Source organism: Haemaphysalis longicornis, unplaced genomic scaffold, assembly GCF_048455015.1.
Source record: "Haemaphysalis longicornis isolate Haplotype H1 unplaced genomic scaffold, Haemaphysalis longicornis Haplotype H1 scaffold_6, whole genome shotgun sequence".
Classification (NCBI taxonomy): Eukaryota; Metazoa; Arthropoda; class Arachnida; order Ixodida; family Ixodidae; genus Haemaphysalis; species Haemaphysalis longicornis.
In genome coordinates this window covers 157,333,903-157,357,984 of record NW_027526407.1, presented here as the reverse complement: position 1 = coordinate 157,357,984, position 24,082 = coordinate 157,333,903, and the positions used below count along the sequence as shown (strand labels likewise).

The 24,082-nt window shown below is 49.3% G+C and overlaps 1 protein-coding gene across 1 annotated transcript in view; it reads right to left on the bottom strand.

Annotated features, from left to right (window-relative positions):
- Window positions 1-24,082, bottom strand: part of LOC144142020 (uncharacterized) — a 96,413-nt gene that overhangs the window by 44,638 nt on the left and 27,693 nt on the right. Inside the window, exons 2-3 of the mRNA XM_077673449.1 lie at window positions 15,513-15,704; window positions 8,854-9,021 (exon numbers count right to left, since the gene is read on the bottom strand). Of these exons, the coding sequence (XP_077529575.1) occupies window positions 8,854-9,021; window positions 15,513-15,614 (270 nt within the window). The 5' untranslated portion in view covers window positions 15,615-15,704. The remainder of the gene's footprint in view (window positions 1-8,853; window positions 9,022-15,512; window positions 15,705-24,082) is intronic.

Below are 24,082 nucleotides of genomic sequence, written 5' to 3'. Positions count from 1 at the left end.
CTGCCCCTGGAGTGCATTTACGCCCAGCACGAAAGATGCAGCGAAACGAAAAAAATGGCTGCGGCTTAGCTCAGCTAATTTTGGATAGGCAAAGCAAAAGCTTTGCTTATCCTGGTTGAGTTTTGGTTTCGCTTGGTTAACCTTTGATTTAGCTGTATTGCCGACCACATCACAAAGCCGCTGGGTTCTGTGCGACGCTCACAGATGGAGGCCGGGCGAACGCACCGTCTCCGGGCGCGAGACGATTCACGCACCCGCGGCGACCCAGCGCCGCATGCATGGGAGGCTGTGGGGGTGGTCGGCTGCCTCGGTCGCAGCGGCGTCGGCGCCCGCAGCTAGTTCGGCGCAGAACCACCGAAAGCGTGGCCTTGTGTGCAGCGCCGTCAGCGGGCCCGGCGAATCACGTGATTCGCTTCGAGGGGTGTGGCGCCGGGGGTGTGAAAGGTCATTTGCGCATCCTCCACAAACTCGTTGGAAGAAAATAGTAAAGCTTCGCTTTAAAAAAGAAGGTAAAAACCAGCCCGACGTAAACTATGCAGCTGTTCCGCCAGCACAGGCAGTAGCCGTACTGTAGACGGTATGCCATCAAATTCATGCTTTTTTTTTTCTTGGCAGAAACGCTTTCGCCAAGGGGGCTGAAAAAGGCTTCAAAAAAGTGTGGCGGAGGGAGGAGGGGTGTTGCCGAAACGACGGTATGAACGTGGTGACGCCAGCTGCGTGCGTGCATGTGTGCGTGTGTGTGTGCGTGTGTGTGTGTGTGTGTGTGTGTGTTAAAGCGAAGCTTAGTGTCCTCAATGATGCCGTTGAACTCCAATACGCCCTGCAGGAAGGCCCAACTTTCTGTGACGATGACGATGAATGATTGTGGGCGAAGTGAAAGCAAAAAATTTGGCCGCGTATCTCCTCCTTTCGTTGCAAATGTCGTCAAAAGACGACAGTCTCTGTAGACAGTAGCCAAGGAAATGCCCACCCTGTGTTTTCCCGCTCACCTCTCATGCTGTTCCTGTACCGTCGCGCTCATCCCAAGGTAAACACACTGAACGTTTTCTCAAGGCGATTTGAATTTACCGCGTTCCACTGCTACAGGAGGGGTTCCTCGATGCCAGCGCTGCAGTATACGGACGAGACGCGCGTGAATCGAGGCGGCCGACTTTAAGGTTTATAAAACCGCGTTGCCGTGCTCCACGTGCGTTCGAAGCAGAACGTGGAACCGAGCTAGTGGAACCTTTCGTTGCTGTTGCCGCGTGATTGCTCATATGCCGCCAGGATGTGGCGCGAGCAACACTAGGCGGCGGGTTTCTGCAGTTGATGTAGAATATCATTTGCTACCGAAAAACCAAGCATCCATGAATTTTTTTTGAATAAAGGAACACTGTAAATATCCCTTGTGTATTAATTTTCGGTCCTATATTTGCGTAATGTCTTGTTCATGTTCAGCAAAGTTGACAAGTATGAACATATAAACCGGGCTTAGACGCTCACATTTGGCTGTGAGTATATAAGACCATTGCGCAGTATGCATTTTACTTTGGCCGGGTAGCAGAATCGAGTCACAGGCAGACAGACGGACAGACAGACAGACAGACAGACCAAAATTTCTGGGTTGAAGTAGCCCAAGAAAGACTATCGTCTTTAAAACGCTTCCCGTTGCCGGAATCGCACCTGCAGGTCCCTCGGGATATGAAGACGGCGTCTATCCGATTGCTCCATTTCGACATGGTAGAAGCCAAGGCCAAGCAGCAGGTACCGATTCGCGCCGTACACCCCAAACCCAAGCGTAAAGCGTACGGAGCGCACGCCCGAAAGTTGCTGTGGGCTACTCTATAAGAGCGGTGCGTACCTCCAGAGTTGCATGCGGGTGATTTGACTGATCGAAGAGTCCCATTTGAGGATCACCTGAGAGTTGGAACAGCCTTCTTGAAGGATCATGTCCAGTATTTTAATGGAGGGTGAGGGTTTGATGGGGACCCCATCTAATTCTATTTCTATGGTTGTCTTGGTGTCTTTCTTGAGTCGAGGTCTCTTCTGCACCAGTAGGAGTTCTGACTTCTGAGGGGCGCATTTGAGGCCACAGTTTGCTGCATAGGTTCGGCCAACGTCTGCAGTCTGTTGTAATTTGTCTTGCATTTCGCCTTCTGAGCCCTCCCCTATCCAGATCGTGATGTCGTCAGCATATATTCTGTGGTGCAGACATGGAATTTGATCCAGTTACCTTGGAAGGTTGATGAGGGCAATATTGAAGAGAAGCAGGGAAAGCAGCGCCACCTGCGGAGTGCCCTTGCATCCAATCCGTAAAGACGAGCTCATAGACGAGCTCATATAAGCCCACCTGACCGCTCAGCAGCAGCGAGTCGCCACCACTTCAACTGGCCGTCACCTTTTGCGCCGTCTCGGATACTAGGTAGTGAATTCGGGGCCTGCCATGGAAGATATCCCCGAAGAAATCAGAGAAAACATCAGAGTTTCCCCCCATCTCGAAATATGCACCCTCAGCAACATGAGGGCCAAAGAACGGCCAGAGCCGAAAACGTATGGAGGAAATATGGGCAAAAACGCAGGGTGATGTACACGCGGAAGACTACGCCCGATAGCATGCTATGACGGCAGTGGTCACTGACACGGCGCGATCACTCACGAGCCTGACACTTAGACTCACCAATACGCTGCAAGCAGAAGAAACAGCCATTGCGCTTGCCATAACTCAAACTGAAGCCATGACTGTCATCTCAGACTCACAGTGAGCATGCAGGAGTTATATCAATGGACGAATTTCCAAAACCGCCCTTCAAATCCTCCAGCAAAACCCTCCTAGGAGAAATGTGACTATCGTCTGGACACCTGCCCACTCCAGTCTTCGTGGAAACCTCGTCGCTCACAGGAGTGCCCGAGAATTAGCCTGCCGGGCTCCACAATAAGATCAGCAGAGGGTTAACCAGTTGTTAGCTACGTACAGAGATGTCACTCAACGTTATAAGCTCTCCCGACAGGTATACCGGCCAGGCCATAAATCCCTCACATAGGAGCAAGAAACCTCACTTAACAAGCTACAGAACAATACCTTCCCTCATCCTACCAGGCTCCACGCTATTTTCCCTACAATGTATACATCCACTTGCCCTCACTGTGGAGAGCTCTCAACATTATATCACATGGTGTGGGCTGGCCAACGTAATACGAATATAGACACAATACGAAATGCAACTTTAGAGCAGTGGGAGGGAGAGCTGGCCAACCCAGATCTTGATCGTCAGCTTCGGCTCGTCGAGAGGTCGAAGGCGGCAGCAAGCTCTTCTGGGGTCCTGGACTGAGGACTCCACTCACAGCGATCTTATTTGATATCAATGAAAGTTTTCCTCGTCCTGCAGAGTTGCACATACTCCCAGTGTGGGATTGACCCAGCAAAGAATTCATCACGACAAAGCTTCGCGTTCAACCACGATCGTTGTTAGACGGAGGGTTGCATGATGCCTTTTCCCTCTTTTTCACTCACCCCCAGTCATTTTAATTTACACGTCTTCTCTCATTTTCACCCTTCATCATCCCCATACGGAGTATCAAGCCAAGTTGGCTGGTATATATAGGCTCACTTCTCCGCATCATTAAAGTTTCTCTTTCTCAACTCTAGTCGATCGTCACTAGCGAGTAGATCAAAGTTCACCGGGCGGCGGACCCAGCCGACTTTGCATTGTGCCCCAACTTCAAGCCACCGGGACAATGTGACAGTTGCGCGACTATACTCGGTGACAACTTAAGAACGGCACCGGAAGTTTCCGCTGTGCCTTATCACCGTAACCGGATGTTTCTCCGCGCGGCGAAAGTAGGGCGTTACTGTTAATATTTTGAACATGGCGTGAGCCGTTCCCGTGATTTTTTGGACTTTATATGCTTATAAACGACTCCAGTGATGACAAACCAACTGCGTGAGACAAGGCAGACAATATCACGCATTCATAGCAAACCCCTTTCAAAACGCGCGCGCACTGACTTCATGGTTCCGGCGCTTTGGCGGAGTGATACACTACATGAGGCGGTGCCGTTCTTGAGTTGTAACCGAGTATAGAGTAAACGCTTGATTCGGAAGTCGCTGATTCCCCCTTTTCTTCTGTGTTGGCAGTGATGTAGCAATTGTAATAACACACATGGAAACACAGGCAAAGAAAAATTTCCCCGCATTTCCCCGAGGGGAAGAATGTGGAAGTGCGAATGCAGGAGTTGAATTTGCGCGGTTCGGTAATGTTCGCGAGAGGTCACACACACACACACAACTACAAAGAAAGAAAGATGCATTTATTCGCAGACACCTATTTGTGTTGTCGTTGTACTTGATTGCTAGAGCGGATCTCAGCTTTGAAATTTCGTGTCAGTACTCCTTTAAGCGGGTGCATTAGCCCTTCTCACGCCCGATTCCTGGCCAATCCCCCACGTGGGTATGTGCCATGCACAGACACCTATTTCTGTTGTCGTTGTACTTGATTGCTAGAGCGGATCTCAGCTTTGAAATTTCTTGTCAGTACTCCTTTAAGCGGGTGCATTAGCCCTTCTCACGCCCGATTCCTGGCCAATCCCCCACGTGGGTATGTGCCATGTCAGCGGCCAGGCAGCGCGCGCCCATCTCCCCCCGTTGCCAAGGAAGACGAGGAGATTCCTGGCCAATCCCCCACGTGGGTATGTGCCATGTCAGCGGCCAGGCAGCGCGCGCCCATCTCCCCCCGTTGCCAAGGAAGACGAGGAGCGCGCGCACCCGCAGCTGTTGCTATGTGGACGGACGGCGGTCACCGGAATTCAGGGTCGCTTATAAAGTGCATTCGCACTTAAAACAGACGCCGAGGAGAATAAATTACTGGTGCTGTTGAAGCCAACGTTCTCGGAACAAACAGTTTCTCAGGTGGTGGTAACACGCATTTATTTGGTGTACAAGGGATACAAAGACGCCATGTTACGCTTTGGCGAATTTCGGTGTCTAGTGGAGAGGGATTAGGTAATGGGAGTTGGGGAAAATGTATGATGCATCCAATGGTACATACAATTGGCAATGAAATAAAGGAAATGGCGAAGGCCAGAAGTCTCGACGAAGTTTCGTAGAGCGGCGAGCAGGCACCGTTCTTCGCTCTCATTGGAACGGCTTGAATAAAGCCAATCATTAGGCTCGGTGGGACTGCCAATCCTACGGTTTTGAAGGCTTGTTGTCGACAGTCGGCAAAGCGAGGACAGTCCCACAGGATGTGTGCAATGTGATTAGTGGCTGAGCACCGCGAACACTCGGGATCATCTAGGCTGCCGTATCTTGTGGCGCGAAAGTGTGGGGTTCTTGCCGATCAAGTGCTAATCCTGTGAACGATCGTGTGCCATTTCTTGGGCCATTGCTGAGGTATGACAGCCGCTCGTAGTTGCAACTTCCTTTCCACCTTGCGGCGGGTGTAGGATTCCGAGCTCGAAGTAGGTAAAGGTTCCTCCGCTGTGTTTTCGCAGTTCTCATTCGTCTGCTTATCCTGAGATGCAGATGATGGCACTATGACCGAAGGAAGCTCAGGAGAATGCCCATGCTAAGAAGAGAAGGGGTAAGCCCGGGTGATGCAGCTTTTCCCAGTTGATGTGTCCCTTGCGGCTTGTTGCGCAAGTGTGTGGGCCTTGCCATTGCCTGAGATTCCGCGTGAGCCGGTACCCAGAAAAAGGTAACAAGACGTCCGCGGGTCCATAGAGTTTCTTAGTAAGTATACTAGAGAGGAAACTGCGTCTGGTAATCCATGTCGTCGTGGGGGTTAATCGGAAGAACCCCCTTTTTGGCTTGGGCTTGGCATGACAATTGGATTCTTAAGCGGTTTGGGGGATTTGCTTTCTTCACTATGCATTAACACGTCTACGAGCTACGAGGAAGCCGAAATCCTTTCTGTTCTGCGGCAGCCGCGTTCGGTGAAACAGCAGGCAGTGCGTGATCGTACCTGACGTTGGTCATGCCGTAGTCGAAAGACGTATGACTGAGCGGGTAATATGCCGCCGCGAAATTCGTAGTCGAGGAAAAAAAATTAACAAAAGGTACTTCGACGAAGACAAGATACGAGAGATACGGGCGGCTGAATCCATCCAACGCCGCCTGTATTAACATTGCCTGACGCGTCGTGCGCTTTTCAATGGGAAGGGTAGGGACGCTTAGTTCAGGCACTGATCCGCTATGTGGCGCGTGCCGGCGGACATCTCGCCTTACGTCACTGCTCGCGAGTCGCGAACGCTGCACCCACTTCTACGACGTGTGTCTGTCAGCTTGCCTGTTGGGCTTCAAGGGCCGTTTCGCTTACACCTTAGCCGCGACGGGGCGCTAGTTCTGTGGCGCACTGGGGATCTCGTTCAACGTGTCACTCGCTTCATACTTGCTGCATTTTTCCAAAGATAAAGACGGAGGCGGACTGAAATAGTGTAAGAACATACTGATTGTCAGGTAGACATATAGCTAACAGAAAAACGATATTTTCGGATGGGGCAGCCATTATTTTACTGATATTTTTCTTTATGGAGTATTTAGAGAAGAAAAAATTGCGTGCACGTTTTTTGTTCAGGCGCTCACTTCTACGATTACTTTCCAATTATATCACGTGCTTGTAAACTTCAGAAAATTATAGGAAACAAAAGGATAAGCAGCTAGGATCCCGCCACGCTGCCCGGGCGCTTCTACAGTACAGTGCTCAATTTTAGAAGTGCGTACCGATGCGGAGTGCGAACAGCGGGGTCAAAACAATGCCTAAATGCGGAGGAGATAGAGGTGGGATGCCCCACTCCGAAAATTTCAGGGCCTGTGATCCGAGTAGATAAGCGCGCAAAGCCGGCATCCTGCGGCAGCGCAAGGGATTTTGCTTCGTGACAAAGGAAGTTTTATCAGTGACAGACCAACACAGACAGGCATGGTGAAAAACAAGAAGGCGTAGGAGCGACGCCTCGGGAACGCTAAACAAACTTTCCACTATTTTGCATAGTTTCCGAGAAGCGGCGCTGGCTGGCGGACACGAAAGCACGCTGGAAGGCTACGGAGCGGGGAAGGGTAGGAGAGAGCAACACGAGAGTGGCTGTTTGGCCATTTTTCGCTCACGCGTTAGGCAATGTTTATACAGGCGGCGTTGATCCATCCTATCTTGTCATCGTCCACTACTGTTTAACGCCACGTTTTCTTTCTTCTTGTTAAACTGCAGCTGACGGTGGTACACCGGTTCACCACGAAGGTGACGTTTTCATAGGCACGCTGCAAAAAAAATTGCGCCCACCTCCCCGCGAGGGGAACCCTGTGTAGATGCGACGCATCGTGGGGTTCACTTGGTGTTTCCGTTGGATTGATTCTGAAATCGCGTGAAACGTGTCGGGAACGCGTATGATTATTATGTTTTATGATTATTATTATGTTTTATTGGCCAATCTTGGTCAATCTCTCTAAGTGATATGCTTGGGGCTTCGCTGTCGCAACGACCTTTACTCCATCATTGTAGCTGTAAGTGGGAGCTTCTTTTCTTTTATTGCAAGTGTTAATCATTGCCCCATCATGCGTTGTATCAGTAGCTTCTTGACGTAGTTTGAATGAGTCAGGAATATAAGGCGCGTTCGTAGCATTTGGTTCTGTCTCGGTTTTGTGGCGCAGTGGAAAGAGCACCATGTACCTCGCGTTCCGCCCACAGGGTCGTGGGATCGAAACCGGGCGCCGCTAACTATTATTTTTTTATAGTGTAGGGGCAGAGGTGTGGACGGACAACAACGCCGTATGGCGGGACAAGGCGAGTGAATGAGATGCAGTCGCATCTAAAACTTTCATACAACTCTCATACAACTCTTCATACAACTTATTATTGAAAATAATGGTAAAGTTAATAAAATGAGAGTCTATAATGAGTTTCCTCCCCAAATATTAACATTGCTCGTAACTACCACCTTGGCCTGCAAAATATCAGGAACAAACGCTCCGGCAAAAATACGCTTTATCTCCGTTTTTCTTAGTTTTAAAACAGCCTGTTATATTTTTCGCTTACATAATTACACACTATTTTTCGCGTTTTTGTGGAACTTTGTTAAAATTTGCGGTTTGCGGTCACTAATACGTTTCAATACAAGCCAATTATGAAATTTAGGCGAGCGCATGACCTAATGGCGGTCCATGACGACACAGACGGCCTTGATGTGAGCCGCATAGACGCTAGCGGCAGATTCCTCTCTAGTGTATATTGTAAGAAACACTATGCGCGGGTCCGCAGCGTGCTGGCTCGTCGCCAGATATTTAAGATTTGATTTGATTTAATTTGATTTGATTTTTATTCTTGCGCGAAAAAACAACAAACAAATCACTTTCGCGCAAAGGGGAGGTTTCATCTGGTCGTTTCAGACGGCGTATAGGACGTTGATGACGTCTGTAAGAATCACTGATTCTTTGAAACGTTCTTGCGTTTCTAGCTATTGAACAATCACGGAATGGCTATCAGCTCGGCCATCGCAGGTGTCGAGTTGTCGAAAAGGTGTATGTTGCGCTTTCCATCGCATTCTGGACACACGAAGGCAGCACCCGCACGCCCAGTGGCTGGGTCAACTGAGCCGTCGGTGAAAACCCTGAGAGCGGTGTTATAACCCTCGTCTAGCCGTTTAAGTGGCAAGGATGCTGTTAAAAAGATCTGCTGTTAAAAAAATATGCGCACTGTCCCAACAGATAGCGCGCAAGCAGTGCGAAGGCGGGAAATTGAATTGCATTGAACAAACCTCCGTTCAATTCACCACGAGAAGAGGGTGATGGGTGGAGCGGAGAGCGAGGTTACTGAATGTCTTCCGCACGCCCACTACCGCGGGGAAGAATTAAGGCTAAGTTTTCTGCTCCGCGAGTGTCCCACTTACGTTGTCGTGTCCGGGAGCCTTGTACTCGGGCGCGATGTCTCCCAGTCCCAGGGCCTCTCGGCGCTGGCGGATGGTGAGCTTGAGGCAGTTCTTGATGAGCACCGACCGCTCCTGCGGGATGCACTCGAGGCTCTCCTCCTCATCGGCAGGTGGGGCGGCAGGAGACGCCTGCGAGCATTGCCGCCCACTCACTCACCCGCAGCTCTCGATTCCCGCGACAAGAAATATTCCCCACCGTTCGGTAGGATATATTCACAAGCCTGACACGCGATCCTCATGTGAAATAAAAAAAAAAGAGTATGCCCCTCGAGAACTAATTGTACTAAAACCTCAACGCTGACCTCACAACACAGTTTTCCATGCTGTTCCTCGACAAAAATATTAGAATTTCACTGCAGCTGCACGATTTTAGATAATCTAGCTCTACTATTTCGGTAATAATTGTCTTTCTGACATAGTAATGAAGCCTTCAACAACAGCTATTTTCTAAGCCATAAAAAGTGTCTGATACCGCTGAAAACAATATTTTGTTAAGCAGATTACAAATATACGGTATCAGGTGCCTGGCTCTCCCATTTTTTAAAAAGCTATTTGAGCCGTACAATTTGCGCCATTTGAACCTATTAAGCTGCAATGATACACCAGCATACTTCAAGGTTGCAACCAACCAATACAGGAGTATCACATGGATCAGTATCAAGGCCCATACAGTTCACGCAATGTATCAAAGACCTGCCTGAGTGCCCACGAAGTCTCCACGCTATTGTGTATGCCGATGATGTGGCAATTATCTTAAGATTAAAACCATTATTAGATGCTTACAGGATTGTCAAAAACAAAGTAAGATGTTCACAAATGATTGCGCCTAACAAGCTCACACTTTGAAAACATCAAAAAATAAATATATTGTGTTTGGGTCACCACATAAAGTACACGATGGTATAACAATCAAACTGCGTGTAGCACACATGGAAGGTCGTGTTTAAACGATTCCCTATTAAGGCGCGGATCTAGAAGAAGCGTGACCGAAGGCCGCACATTGATATCCTTAGAAAAAAAACATTGGGCCATCTCCACTAAAGTGAAACCTGGGGAGGGGCGAAGCATGCAGTGCGTAAGTGTATTCTTGGCGCCTTCATGTTTTTGCCAACGGAGATGAAACCATTAGGGGGGGGGGTACACGTATACAACTTTGCTGTAAAATTTCCTTGTTTTGGAAGCACGAATTTCTCTATCGCGAGGCGTAAACGAGTGTCCCGGTGTTTTCTTAGTACGCGTTACGTTCTAGCGCTAGGCGTAAACAAGTTTCCCGGTGTTTCAATACCGTGACTATTTGCTTAATCACAGCCAGGTAATATCAGAGCTATTGCTACGTTCGTGATTGCTACGCTATTGCTACCGGTCATGTAATTGACGAAATCATCCATATGAACTTGCCTTTTCTGTCATCATTTTTTATAAAAACCAGCTCGAATAGTCATTATTGCTCTCAAGGCGAATATTTTGTTCCGCCACCCAATTATGTATATGTTCAGCGGAGTTTCCAGTAGACGGCTGTTGACAGTTAGAAGAAGCTTTCATGTCCTTATTCTATTTTCAAACGAGTGTTTTTTCTTAATTTTGTCTTCCCTATAAATTTCTTTTTTAACTCGGCATCGCCCACCGACGATATTCATCTAGTCCGACGTCTTTTAAATGCGAACTTCACTTTTAGCACCCTATAGCCGTGAATTATTGTCTTAACATACTCGTTTTGTGTGTTGGCTGGCCTAAATTATCTTGAGCAAGTGTTTTCGCATAGTGAGATTCCAACTTCTGATTCCGAGTTCTTGTGGTAGATTTTTTTACTGGTATATTTTTGGTGTAGTGCTCCCAACCTGCTCATGAGCTGCCCTTGCTTTCATGTACTGGCGTCCATAATTTATTTACCCCAGTTTCCGTTTCGGGTAGGCCTGTAACTAGCCAATGGCTCTGGACCGAGGGATTAAGCTTTGTACCTGTTTCTGAAAACTACATAATAAGCATTTGCACCAATCTCCAACAATGATAGAGTGACGGTGCAACGCCTAGAAAACGCTTGTTTAGCGACTGCCCACGTCACTCGTCTGGAAGAAAGAAGCCGTCGTAAGCATTGGGCAACCTGGACTACCGCAGCCAGTTTCCGGAGGAGAAGATTCCATGTCACTGCCCTTCTCTGCCACCAGCTCAGAAGGCGACTAAGGAACTTAAACGCCAGACACGCTTCCTAAAGGCGACGAACTTAAACACCAGACTGCAGACTAAAAGTCTCCAGTGACAATCACTGAACTTTAACTGGTTTCAGTGCTTCAGCGCTGGGCATACCTGTCTGCGGCAACTTTTCTCCATTCTCTGCTTTCTCTTTTGTGCCCATTTTTCGCTTCCCGCGTGCAGGATAGCAAACTAGGTTGCAGCCAGGTCAACTTGCCTGTCTTCCTTCACACTTCTGGCAACCGTTGTCCTTCTGCTTCGCCAAGCATGCGTTGACGATTACCGCCTAATTGCAAAGCGAAAATGACCACGGGTATGTGGGGAAAAGGATTTTGCACAATGTTACATGGCTAGGGTTTTATGTACTTTTAGGCCCGAGGAGAAAAAAACCCCTAGGCTCCACGTGTCTTTGAAGTGCGAGGTATTTCTAAAACGAACGTCCCCGCTCACGCGGTTACCACAAATGTCACCCGCCGTTCAAAACATGATTTGCAACGCGTTCCAATGCGCGAGGCCCGTTCGTTTGTGTGCGCTTGTTTGCTTTAGATGTGTCTTCGGACATTGATTGGAAAGGACCTGAGGCGGGAAGGATCTCCTGAGGATGTTGTTGTAGCAAGCGATAAGGTACGCCAGTCACAGGGTACGTATGCAGGGCGTATGCAGAGTACGCCCAGTGCAGGGGAAGAGAATATAGGGGACAGACAGAATAGAAGAGGATAGAAGAGGGAAGAGTACGTATGGGAAGGTAGAAAGTCTGACGGGCCGCCGTGGCGAGAGTTGTTACTTGCAGGCAGGAGAGCGTAGCTCACACGCCGGAGCACACAACACCTGAGCCGCACACTGCACACGACTCTGCGCCAAGGGGTTCGGCACATCGCACCAGAGCGACTGCATCAGCCTTGTTTCAACCCTGTACACGAGAAGCTTGCGGAAGGCCTTCCCGAGGATGAAGTCGGTGCCCTCGGTGCTGGTACGCCGCCTAAAAGACAATCCTTAAACCGAGCCGTTTGTGGGAGTGCGTTTGTTTGCCATGCTTGCTGGCTTGCTTGCTTGCGTGTGTGCTTTTATTAGATGCGACGCTGAGAGCATCTCTTGTCGGCGGCCCTGTCCTCCCTGCGTGCGTCCGTCGTCGGCGTCCGCACTCTCCTCCGCTCACCCCCTCTCCTCTCCAATAGCGAACACTCTCTCGCGAGGGGCATTGGATTGGATTGGATTGGATTGAATTTGGATTGGATTGGATTGGATTAAAGTGGATTGTGTTGGATTGTGTTGCGTCATAGCCGCGGCAGACGCACTGGCACCGGCGCGTGCCCAGGTGAGAGCGAACACTCTCAACATCTGCGGGTGTGCGGCCCAGCGCGCTCTCACTCCGCCGGTGGGCGGCGCTGCGCGCGGTGCTGCGCATGTGCAGTACTCTCTCTCTCCGCGGTCTCCTCTCCTTCGGGCGCGCTGCGCATATGACCGGTGTGCCGCTCTCCGGCGGCCTTTCGGTCGACGGTTGCTCTCCGCGTCCGCTTGAACCCCGCTCAGCGTCGCATCACACCAGGGTTTTCGCGAGGGGAAGTGGGCGTAATTTTACGCACTGCACCTGGTGTAAACAGACAAGCTGCCGTTGTCCGTTGTAAATTTGACTTCTCCTCTCTGGTCGTAACGCGGAGGCCGAGTATAGTGCGCACTCACGAGGAGCTGCCCGCATACGAAGACGAGGTGAATATAATCGGCGGCGGCGGCGGCGGGCGGCAGACACCACCCGTGAAGAGCGCGCACAAATTATGCCTCCGTGTCTCTTAGGGATAAACACCGTCGAAACTCAAATGAAATAAAATTTGCTCATATATCTCACTTCAAGGGGCGGACAACCAATTTTGGCCGAGTGCATGTCGTCTAACTCGAAGCCAGCGTTTTGTATATTGGGGTAACCACGAATTTCTGAATAAACAGGTGGATATCATTTTAATTTTGCACTAACCATTCTGAAGTCTGAAAAGGTGGCGCCCTGTGACGCCGAAACGGGACACTACCTCACGTGTTCAAACAATTCCGTCGATTTCCACGCGTGATTTAAAACCCGGATAAAGGAACATGAAAGGTTGCACATTATTGTTGTTTTAGCCCGCGGGGACAAGCTTTTAAACAGCTCTTTTAGCCTCACGCGCAGTTAAAAGTGTGTCGCCGCACAAATCACTGTCCCGGTTGCCACCATTCCTTCTGGCGGGACACGTACGGCTGGTAGATCTAAAAATTCTGATTTCAAAAGTTCTAGGGCGCTATCAGCAAAACCGCTTCTTAAGTGACGCCCTTTCAATTTGAGATAAAGAGAATATACTGGGCAAAAATCAGTTGTCTGTCCCTTTAAATTCTCTTTCATTTCTATGTCCTGTACTATACTCGGTTACAACTCAAGAACGGCACCACATCATGTAGTGTATCGCTCCGCCAAAGCGCCGGACCCGTGGCGTCAGTGCGCGCGCGTTTTGAAAGGGGTTTGCTATGAATACGTGATATCGTCTGCCTCGTCTCACGCAGTTTGTTTGTCGTCACTGGAGTCGTTTATAAGCATATTAAGTCCAAAAAATCACGGGAACGGCTCACGCCATGTTCAAAATATTTCCAGTAACGCCCTAGTTGCGCCACGCGGATAAACATCCGGCTACGGTGATAAGGCACAGCGGCAACTTCCGGTGCCATTCTTAAGTTGTCACCGAGTAAACAAAGCTTCGCAGGTCATCCAACTTCTCAGAGCGAAATCGCTGATTATTTCTTCAGGGGAGCATATACATGAGGGCCGGTATTTTCGTGAGCACATAACCCTGGCTTCCACGTCATTCGTCGCCTTTCTGCAGGTAAAGCAGTGAACAATGGCACAGACTCAGTTGCTTCAGCCAGCGACGAACTGCACAGTTGGCGGATATAGAAAACGAGGCAGCCGCCGTTGATACCGGGTCAGGAAGTCCTGGTTGCAGTAGCAGTGGCGCTTCGCTAGTCTCCAAAGGGCATCAGAAGCTACCCGTGCTTTCAAAAGGACACCTCTACTCGTTCAACGCTCCGGTGAATCTTACTGTTGCATGCGCCAACATGACTGCGATTCGCACGCCGATCTTGTGAGCGAAGTTTTCTAGGCGTATACAGTGCGGCCCCTTTCGCGGGCCTCATAATTGAGGCCGATATTTAAAGCGTTCTAATTAACGCCTATCAAAGCAAAGTGTACGAACGTACGAAAGTCTCCCCTACAGGGATTATAAACAGCATCCGTGGTTCACAAACATTTATTACATAGTTATAGCACGGCCAAGCGTCAATGCTGTACTACCCCCTCATCTGAAAGGTCTGGGGCCTGGGCTGGAGTACGGACCGCGTCACCATTTGTAGCTAAAATAAATTAAACTACGCTCGTCCACCAAGGTGACTCAACTATCATGCTCTGTGTCACGCATTTCTGCTCCACGGGCAACTTACATTGAAGTTCTAAAAGCGTCGGCGAAACCTGACGACCCACCCCTCCTGCATGTGTCACAAGGCCTTCGCTGGAGTTTCGATGCAGCCATTTGAAGCCACGTTCGTCCGTTACCAATCTCTCTAGCAGTGGCGAGTTTTACATCATCACGCACATCTGATAATACGAAAAGGCAGTTACGGAATTCTCCGCTTCTTCTGCGCTTGCATGCAGTTCGGAAAGAAGTTCTAATACGAATGACCTGAAGAAAATTAAACCACGTTCGCCGAATAGCCCTTGCAAGTTTCGGTCTGTTCAGAAAAATGTGCCCTTGAAAAACGGCCAGCCGGATCTGTCACTCATATTACCATAGGTTGATTCTACTACGACGGTCCCCCTCGTTCGGTCGTCTGCAACAACTGGCAGACGACCGCCTACAGGAACGACAGTTTGTTGCAACGACCGTTGCAGACGACCGTCTACAACAACGTTCGAGCAGCTTGTGCTCATCGCCGAGTCTTGGGTCCATGCTCTGCCCTCGGTGAACATGCATGACAGCCGCCGGCTACAGCTTTAGCTTTCCGCTGCCATGACATGCACTCTTAAAAAAGGTGGTGGCATTCACTAACGGAACACTAACGAGTTACTTGTACCACTATACGCTAGGGACTTAGTAACTGGAGGTAGTAAATGTACCAGTAGTCAGGGTGACTAACTGGTAATAAGCACCTGTACCTTCACTAGTATAGTCCTAGCGATAACACCCTTCTGAACTACATGTTTTTACACACTGGCCACGCATAACCTAGTCATAAGCACGACCTTAATCTAGTGTATAGTACCTATTACACCCAGTTCATTTCCTAACCATGCAGCTGCTAGTGGCAGAGCCTACGTACCGTTCGGCGGGCTAGTAAAGTTCGTAAGGAGTTAGTGAATACGGCCGTTACGACCATTTCACGACCTTTTTTGATTAACAAGAGTGTGGGCGCCCTACCCATGAAGCATCGCAGGGAGTCCAGCAGTAAGGTGCCCCGTCGTCGGCCCGCTGCTGCCATCCGGAGGCCACCGAGGCGTCCCGAAGTGCAGAGCCGAACATGGCCGCCAGTCGCAGACGACCGAGCGCCCGGCCCGCAGGGAGGCCGTTGCGGCTGCCAGGACCGCGCTGATCAGGCCCGCTCCGGCTACTCTGCGGGCAATAGAGCATCCCGGTACACTGAGCAAAGCGCACAGCCGTCTCTGCTGTCCATCCTCTGTCTCGAACGGAAGGACACTACCGTTGTGAATGCGAAAGCATTTGCCTTTAATTGAACGCACTGCAATTCTTTTCTTTCTTTAGATTTCCAGCTATTGCGACATACTTGGCCATCATGCAGTGAGGGCTATGTACAGGAGTAGTGTTCTGTTAGTCTCCTTCAGGGGTCATGGGACAGGAGCGCATACACGAGGAAAATGTCATGTGGACACCGGCATCATTGTGTTCTGCGGCAAGGCTCTGCGTATACGAGCGTCAGGTGAGCTTGGAATTGCTGAGGCAAATATGGCGTGATGTTGGCAGCAGCCTTTTCGATACTGGCTATTCAACGGATAGTTCGCATTTGTTCTACAGTTTTCCCGCAGCAAGAAAAAAAAAGAATATAGAACGGTGAAAAAACCCGTCAGGGCGCAGACATATCGAGGCAGGTACAGATTAACAATAGGCTTGTCATGCACAACGCTTGCTTGTGGCCAAGTGTGCTAGCGTCGATGTGCTTGTTTACGCCGCAAGAAAGAATACGGGGACACAAATTTATTGGTTTAACGAAACACTAGAAGCCTTCTTCGCATATGGGCGGAAGCCTCGGTCAACAGTTGGAAAGCAGCATGGGGATTAGGGTGTAAGAAAGCCAACTGAGAGCAGTCCTGCTTCTCGCGTGCTTTCTGTGAGGTGGAGATCCAATAGGGTGGTCTGAAAACGGGCCAGGTGTGCTCAGGCAGCGTACTCTGCAGGAGACACCGAGGAAGCAGCTCGGGCCGCGTTTCTTCCACCCCTTCAGTCACGCCTCTGCGTACGCGAGACGCCGAGATTCATCACTGCAAGCGGGCAGCGCGACTATGGACGCCGCTGCGAAAAGCGCTCGCTGGCGTCTGCTGCGACCCAGCTCACTTTCACCGCTGTTTCCATGGCTTGGGGTGGTTGGTACGTAACTTGGAAAGAATACGATGAACGGGACGGGAATGGGAGTCCGCAAGCCTTTGCGCTCCACTCCTCTTCCCCCTGCGTCTTCAATTTACATGTGACACTTGCCCGCAGCGGATTTTACGTGCGCGCTTGATCACAACATAAGGCGTATTTGGTGGGGCGGCAGAATCATAGGAAAATGCCTAACCCACAGCGGTGTGCGGTGCAATGAAGACGGCAGTAAAGAAGGGAGAGCAGGATTGAGGGGTTCAGAATAGGGCTCCCCAGCGCACTCTCGGCTTCAGGGCACGTTTTCTGGTTCTGAGGCCTCTTGTAGAGCGGCCAGAACCACGGTGTTCTGCAGCTGTCGTCCCGACGGTCAGGCACCACATCCCCACCCTGCACAAAGAGCCCAGATATCACCATCGTGCCACCGCCCTCGCTGCTTGTCTAAACCAGGGCGCTGACCTGACAACACTGGTGGCTCTATCGCGCCTCCAACGGCGTACCCTCGTCCGCTTCTACAACCACAGCCAGACTTTCAAGCCGTCCCGCTTGAACTATTGGATTCAACTTTGAAAAACCTCTCTTAACATCCTTTCCGCTGCCTAAACATTTTACCGTCTTCTTATCTCTCTTTGCTTGTCGTGCCTTTCACAGTGAACGATGCCTCCACTCGTAATTCGGAAACTCCGCGTTGCAATCACTGACTTGTCTCTCAGCACCTCGCCTTGAGTCTTCCGAAACCTGACATTACAGCGTAAACATTCTTAAATTGCGCTTTGTATGCGGCTGCTTTCTTGTTGTGCCTTCGACTGCTTCGTAAGGCCTTGTGCAAGACGTGCATATTGCTATGAACATAGATGGCTGCTCTATCCAACAATATTGCAAACAAAGAACAAGCAGGCTGCTGCTTCCCGACAACTGCGAAAGTGCAAGACCAATAAGAATTCCAGACCTTGATCCAGGCTGTATCTTATAACGGACGAACATAGAGGCTTACGCTATTACGTGTCTTCTCGTTCGAGCAGCTATTGCGACGATTACAGCGTGGCTCTTGCTACGAACGAACCGAGGAGCGCATGCTATATCTTGGCTGCCGAGAGAGAGAAGGCTCTTTATTGAAAAAAAGCAGAGTTTTGCCGGCGTTTGCGATCGCCTACATGCTTCTGTGCTAGGGGTCGGGGATGTAGGGAAAACAGGCCCTAGAGAGGGATATGGGCAGAAAAAAACAAAAACACACAAAAAACACTGGCGTGGCTTGACGGGCTTGACGGACTATTTTGTATATTGTGTCAAAGAATTCACAATTTTGAAATGTGGCCAATGTCCTCCAAATATGAAAACAAACTTTTTAGAGCCTGACGCTGCTTTGAGGGGCAAGGCCATGGTACTAGGATGGTCTTCAAAGTTACCGGCCCTTGATCTAGGCGTTCAATATCTTAAAAAAAAAAAACTGGATCTTGGTGCCAAGTAGGCCACACATTCTAATAAAGTATGTTCAACGGTTTCTATGGAAGAACAGTTATCACAGTACGGGTTGGTCGTCAGTCCGAGGCGAAAAAGGTAACTGTTGGTGTAGGCCGAGTTCAGTCGTAGGCGATGATACAATGTCTCCAGCCTACGAGGGAGCTGTCTTGGAAGTCTTGACGTCAATTCAGGATCAATCGTATGCAAAAATATTTCGTTATTCGGTTCGTTGGGCCATAGCCGGCTTCTTTCAGTTACTGCAGAGCGATGGGCCATGGTAGAAGCGTATGTTTTTGTAAAGTACACTTTGCGGTATTTCCGGTGGTTAAGGCCCATACGGGCCACTTCATCGGCTTTTTGATTTCCAATAATACCACAGTGGCCAGGTATCCATTTCCATTGGCTGCCGTGTCTTCCTGTTCCCTAACGAGTATTGCGAGAGCTGCGCGACAGCGTCCCTCTCGGGTAGTTTTCTGTGACACCGAGCTTACGGCCAGTAAGAACAGCTCCGCAGTTAAGTTTTTTTTTTCCACGCTGACCGACTACCTGTTCAAGTTCACCAGTCACAAATGAACACTGGTGCGCATCCGTCTTGCCCCAACAACCATAATGTGCCATCAAGAACTATGCCGGACACCCCCTCCCCTCAGGGGAAGGCCAGTGCGTGTGTGTGTGTTGCTCCAACGGAACCTCGAGAGACAGCTACAGTGACCGCTACAGTGAAGCTTGAACATTACTTAGTTGTACTACAACTAATTAGTGGCGTCTTTCCCAATCCTACTTTCCATTCCCTACCCACAGGGCTTTATAATAAAGCCTCCTCCCTTAAATAAAGTGATTCATTCATTCATGCCACGTTGCAGAATGCTCGGAGATATTGCATGGTATGCTTTCACGCTGTCACAGAATGTACGTGTGCAATACACTATAGGGTCGCAGAAATGTAAGGTCGGTTCAAGTTAAAATCCTGTTTTTTGGCGCCTGTCGCGGTCTAATACCAGGTACGAAGGCTTACTGACGCCATCTTGAAGAGGCGAAAACCATCCCGACAACGTGCCCGTTGAAACTCGGAGGATGGGCGCGCACAGGGCATTATAAAACACGTGGTTCATTAAGCATTCGTGTACTTTCAACCTCGCCCGATATTTCTAGGCATAAAAGAAAGGAATGGCTCACCCTTTTTGCTCGTTTTTTGTTGCTTTAAGGAATTTGTTGTAGAATAATCGACCTTCATCATACCGCTGCACCGCGTTAGTAAATCGTGCGCACACTCCGCCATTGTTTTCGGTCAATTTAAAAGTGGGTTGTTCGACAACAGTAAATGTCTCAACAAATTAAAATGCAAAAATAGTGTCAAATACTATATTTCTTCACACCTGACGATAATTTTAACGGTACACGTCCCACGGCCAGCATTGACCTTTGTCCCATATATTCGCTTCAATGTACACCTGCACTAGGATACGGGAGAGCAATTTTGTTCGGTTCAACAACCTCATTCCGAATTGGCAACGATTTCTGGTTGAAAAACCAAGACCTTAATGGAATGCTTGACATATTCTGTCATCCTTTCGGTTTTTATTATCGAGGCAACCAGCAGGGACACCATTTCTTGAGCTGCCTCGCCTTGAACTCCTAAATCGTGTCATGACTGCGTGACGGTTCGTTATTTAACGAAGGCTGCGGCGGAATTTCGGCGCACAAAATTCGGCTTCCACTATACTCTGGTCAGCGGTGTCTTCGTGTCCTGCGATGACGTATGTCAATCAATGACAGCGCCCTCTCGCTTCACTCGTGTGTGGCTGTAAGCGTACCCGCGCTCAGAGTAAGTTTGGCCAAGGCTAACTAAGCGAACCCTTTAACAAGCAATGAACTTTTTCAACAGGGTTTGGCGTAGTCAATATACACGTAGTAGATTTTTTTCAAATGTAAGAACCAGTGGGCAAGGACGCGGCCGTCCGTGAGTTATTCCCTTCAGGCACAGCGTCTTCGTCCTCCGGTTTTTACGCTCCAAAAAATCGCAAACCGATTGGCCCAGTAATCTACCTCGCTGCGATATCAACGAAGCAGTAATCGATTTTGCGTTTTAGCGTACCGTGGGTTCCGTGGGTTCCGTATGTTTCGTTTGCAGCGGAACCCGAGAGCGCATGCGCGCGCGGGAACGGCGGGGCGGGCCACCCCTCAGCGGAACGAATGAGCGGGCACGGCGAGGGCCCGTCAGCGGAACTCAGCTGGCCTAAAGGAGCGAATGCGCACGTGCCCAGTCAGGCCCCGGTACAAACGGAACACACGGTATGCTAAAACTAACGGCGCCACCGTGACGGCGACTTTCTCAGCAGCGCACCCGCGTGGTCATGTGCTAAGCCTTGCTTGGCTCTGTTGCCGTCGGTCATGGGATCTGTGCAGCAGCAGCAGCATCCGCCCACTTCTCGTGACCCCCGCGGTTCCCGTATCGCGCAGGGCTGCGGCCTCGCGCGTTCCTGCTGACGGACAGCGCCTTGGCGCCACCCGCGGGGGGCCAAGGAGAAGCGCGATTCGCCTGCCAGCCGTTCGCCAGCTGCAGGAAGCCGCTCGTCAAGTCCCCGTCCTTATAAATTTGATCGCGCTCGGAGGAGGATGGCTGAGGCACACCTTTATACACGCCGGCACCGCCTCGTCGACGTCGTATTAAAGCGACGCTGCATGAGGCTGTAGAGTTCCGGGCAGTTTAGATGCGCGCGAGCAAAAACGCCTTGCGGCAGAGCCGACTTCGTCGCGAATGCACGCCTGAAGACGGCTCTAACTGTTGTTTTATCAACGCCCCCGCCCCCCTAGACAGAAAAAGTGATGCGACAATTGGCCGCTAAGGCGACTCTGTCGATACTTCGAGTTTCACTTACTTGTCGTGGTTAGTCATTTCAATGTGACATTGTAAGCGTTGCACAATTGCCGCCTGCTGTCAATGCATGGGAATTTACGGCACGAGTATGGCTACAGAAGACGGATGTAGCTTTGGTGTTATGCAAACTTTTTCAACAGTGATTATATGAGAGGTAAGACGACTGTAAGAACACGCCGAGTTTCATTTTCTCCTGATCATTAGGTGGTTCGCAGTAAATGCGTTCGTACCTCTGTTCGATACTCTGTGTCACCTCCGTGTCGTGTGCCAAGCAATGGGTCCTGCAATAGTGCAATAGGTACTAATTTTTTTTAATTTTTTAATACCACAAGCGTTAGTTTTATTGAAGATTATCGCTCTGCGCCTCCATTCCGCTCAATAAATTTCGGCTGCGGTGCCTCAGTGGCGAAGGCGTTGTGCTGCTAGCCCAAGGACGTGGGTTCCATTCCCGGCCACGGCGGCCACTTTTCTGATGGAGACGAACAGCGAAAACGCCCGTGTGTTCGGTATTTCGGCGCACGTTAAGGATCCCCCTCAGGTGGTCAAGATTAATCCATAGGAGCCCTCCACTACGGCGCGCCTCATCGCCTGTGTAGCGTCGGCGCATTAAACCCCACAATCAATCAATCAATCAATCAATCAATCAATCAATCAATCAATCAATCAATCAATCAATCAATCAATCAATCAATCAATCAATCAATCAATCAATCAATCAATCAATCAATCAATCAATCTTTCGAGCAGTGCACGGTTGTCCAACTGGTGACCGTCGGGAGAAGATGCAGCGATTTGGCGAGAGCGAATGAAAATGACCACCGAGCACAGTTACGACTGGAACCACTAAATAAGCTACGCTTAAGAGTAACGACACTGACGCATGGCGGCAGACGTTTTGGTGCCTGACCCAGGGTTGACAGCTGCGGCTGACATTGACGGGCGGAATTGGTCCGGGCGCCGCTTGGCAACCATGACAGCTGTGTTTACTTTTCGAAGATTTACAGACACCGCGCCGGTGCATTAGGGTCAAGCTCGGTTACGCTAGCGTAGCTTATTTAGTGACCTATTTAGTGACTTAGCTTATTTACGCTGAGCAACTAATTACGCTGCGCTTTTTAAGCGGCTGTAGGTTACGCTACGCCACTGTCGTTCTTTCCCAGAGGGAAGCGATGCAGGCGTTTTCTACCTTCCCGCCGGTTGAAACAGCTTAGTACACAGCAGCACGGCATCGCTACTCTGGAGGCTAGAAAATTCCCTCTCAGCGTGTCATACAGCCGCACTGCGCTCCGAAAATCACGACTTATCGAAGTAAAACACGAAAGTGTTTTACTCCCGGATACACGAAGATTTCGCTGACGTCATATCCGTCGCGGAAGTGACGCCCGTACAACGAAGCAAGCGCCCTGTAAAGGGTGCACCCCTGCACACAGGGTCTTCTTGAGGGGAAGCAACTTTTAATGCTAAAGAGGACGTTATACTTAGGGTTGTCGTTTTGGGGTTTTATATTTTACACGAAAGTGTTTTACGCCGCGATACCCCAAGATTTCACTGTCGTCACATCCGTTACGGACATGACGCCAGTACACCTTTGCCGAAGCGACCCACCAGCAAGACGCTGCTCGCCAAGCACACCCACAAGACAGCCGCAAACCTGCAAATCGTGCTCAGCTGCAGATTTCGCTGCACATTTTCATTTTTGTGTTTTACCGATTCCTATGACAGAGAAATAAACCTCATTTTTAAAATTTATAAATGACCTGGCAAATCACGTCCCGGTTCCGATAAGGTTGTTTGCCGACGACTGCGTTGTTTATAACAGAATCAAGCCTGGACACGATTAAGTTAATTTAAACAGCAACCTTCAAAAAATAAAGGATTTGTGCGAAGAGTGGCAAATGACTTTGAACGCAGAAAAAATAGTCTTTATGTTTATCACCAGGAAGAAAGCACCTCCACAATATAATTACCAGATTTACAGTGCTATGCCGAAGCGTGTACAGAAATATAAATATCTTGGCATATGCTTTCCGCCCGGCCTCCGGTGGAACGCTCACATTGATTATGTGTGCTCCAAGGCTATCAAGGCATTGTATAGCCTTGGGCGTAACCTTGAAAGCACGCCATCTGATATTAAGTGCCTATCTTACAAAACCTATAGTCGAGGCCTATTATCTAATATTCTAAAATTGTATGATACCCTTACACACTGTTAAACTGCAATAGAATAGCGAAAATACAGTGACTTAGAGATTTGTTTTAATAAATCTCGCCGGCATCATTCTCGATAATTTTGAGACTATAGGTCGAGGATTGAGCGTCTGAAATTCCTTTCCCAGTTAATTCATAATCAATTTAAGCTAAACTATTCGATGCTTTATTCGATGCCACCATGAAAACAGATAAAAACCAATATTTTAATCACACTCTACCTAATTTACTAAAGTCCGACCCTAAAAAATTCTGGCGAACTGTTAACCCGAAAGACTCGCAAACGACTCATGTGCTCAAACAAAGTAACGGAACTGCTCTCCCGTTGGATGAATGCGCTAATCTATTTAATGAACAATTTTGCAATGTTTTTACTCTAGAATCCCCGATCGATGAATCCTGCAACGTAGCCCACCCACTGATCATCCACCCTGCACAGCCTATCACAATTACTGTAAATGGTATCGTTCGCGCAATCGACAGATTGCCCCTGAGCTCAAGTCCAGGTCCTGACGGTATCGGAACAAAGCTTCTAAAAATAACATCTCCATGCTCAGCCTTTTTACTTTCGCTAGTATTTCAGCAATCTCTAGACACTGGATGCATTCCAGACGATTGGAAACTTGCTTATGTAAAGCCTCTGTTTAAATCTGGCGATACAAATTCTCCCTCCAACTACAGACCAATTTCCTTAACATCCATATGCTGCAAATTGCTCGAACACATCATTTACACCCATATAATGTCACATTTAAATGCGAATAACTTGCTTTTCGAAAATCAGCATGGCTTTAGGCATAAACGGTCATGTCAAACTCAGTTATTTGAATTAGTAACAGACGTTCATGAA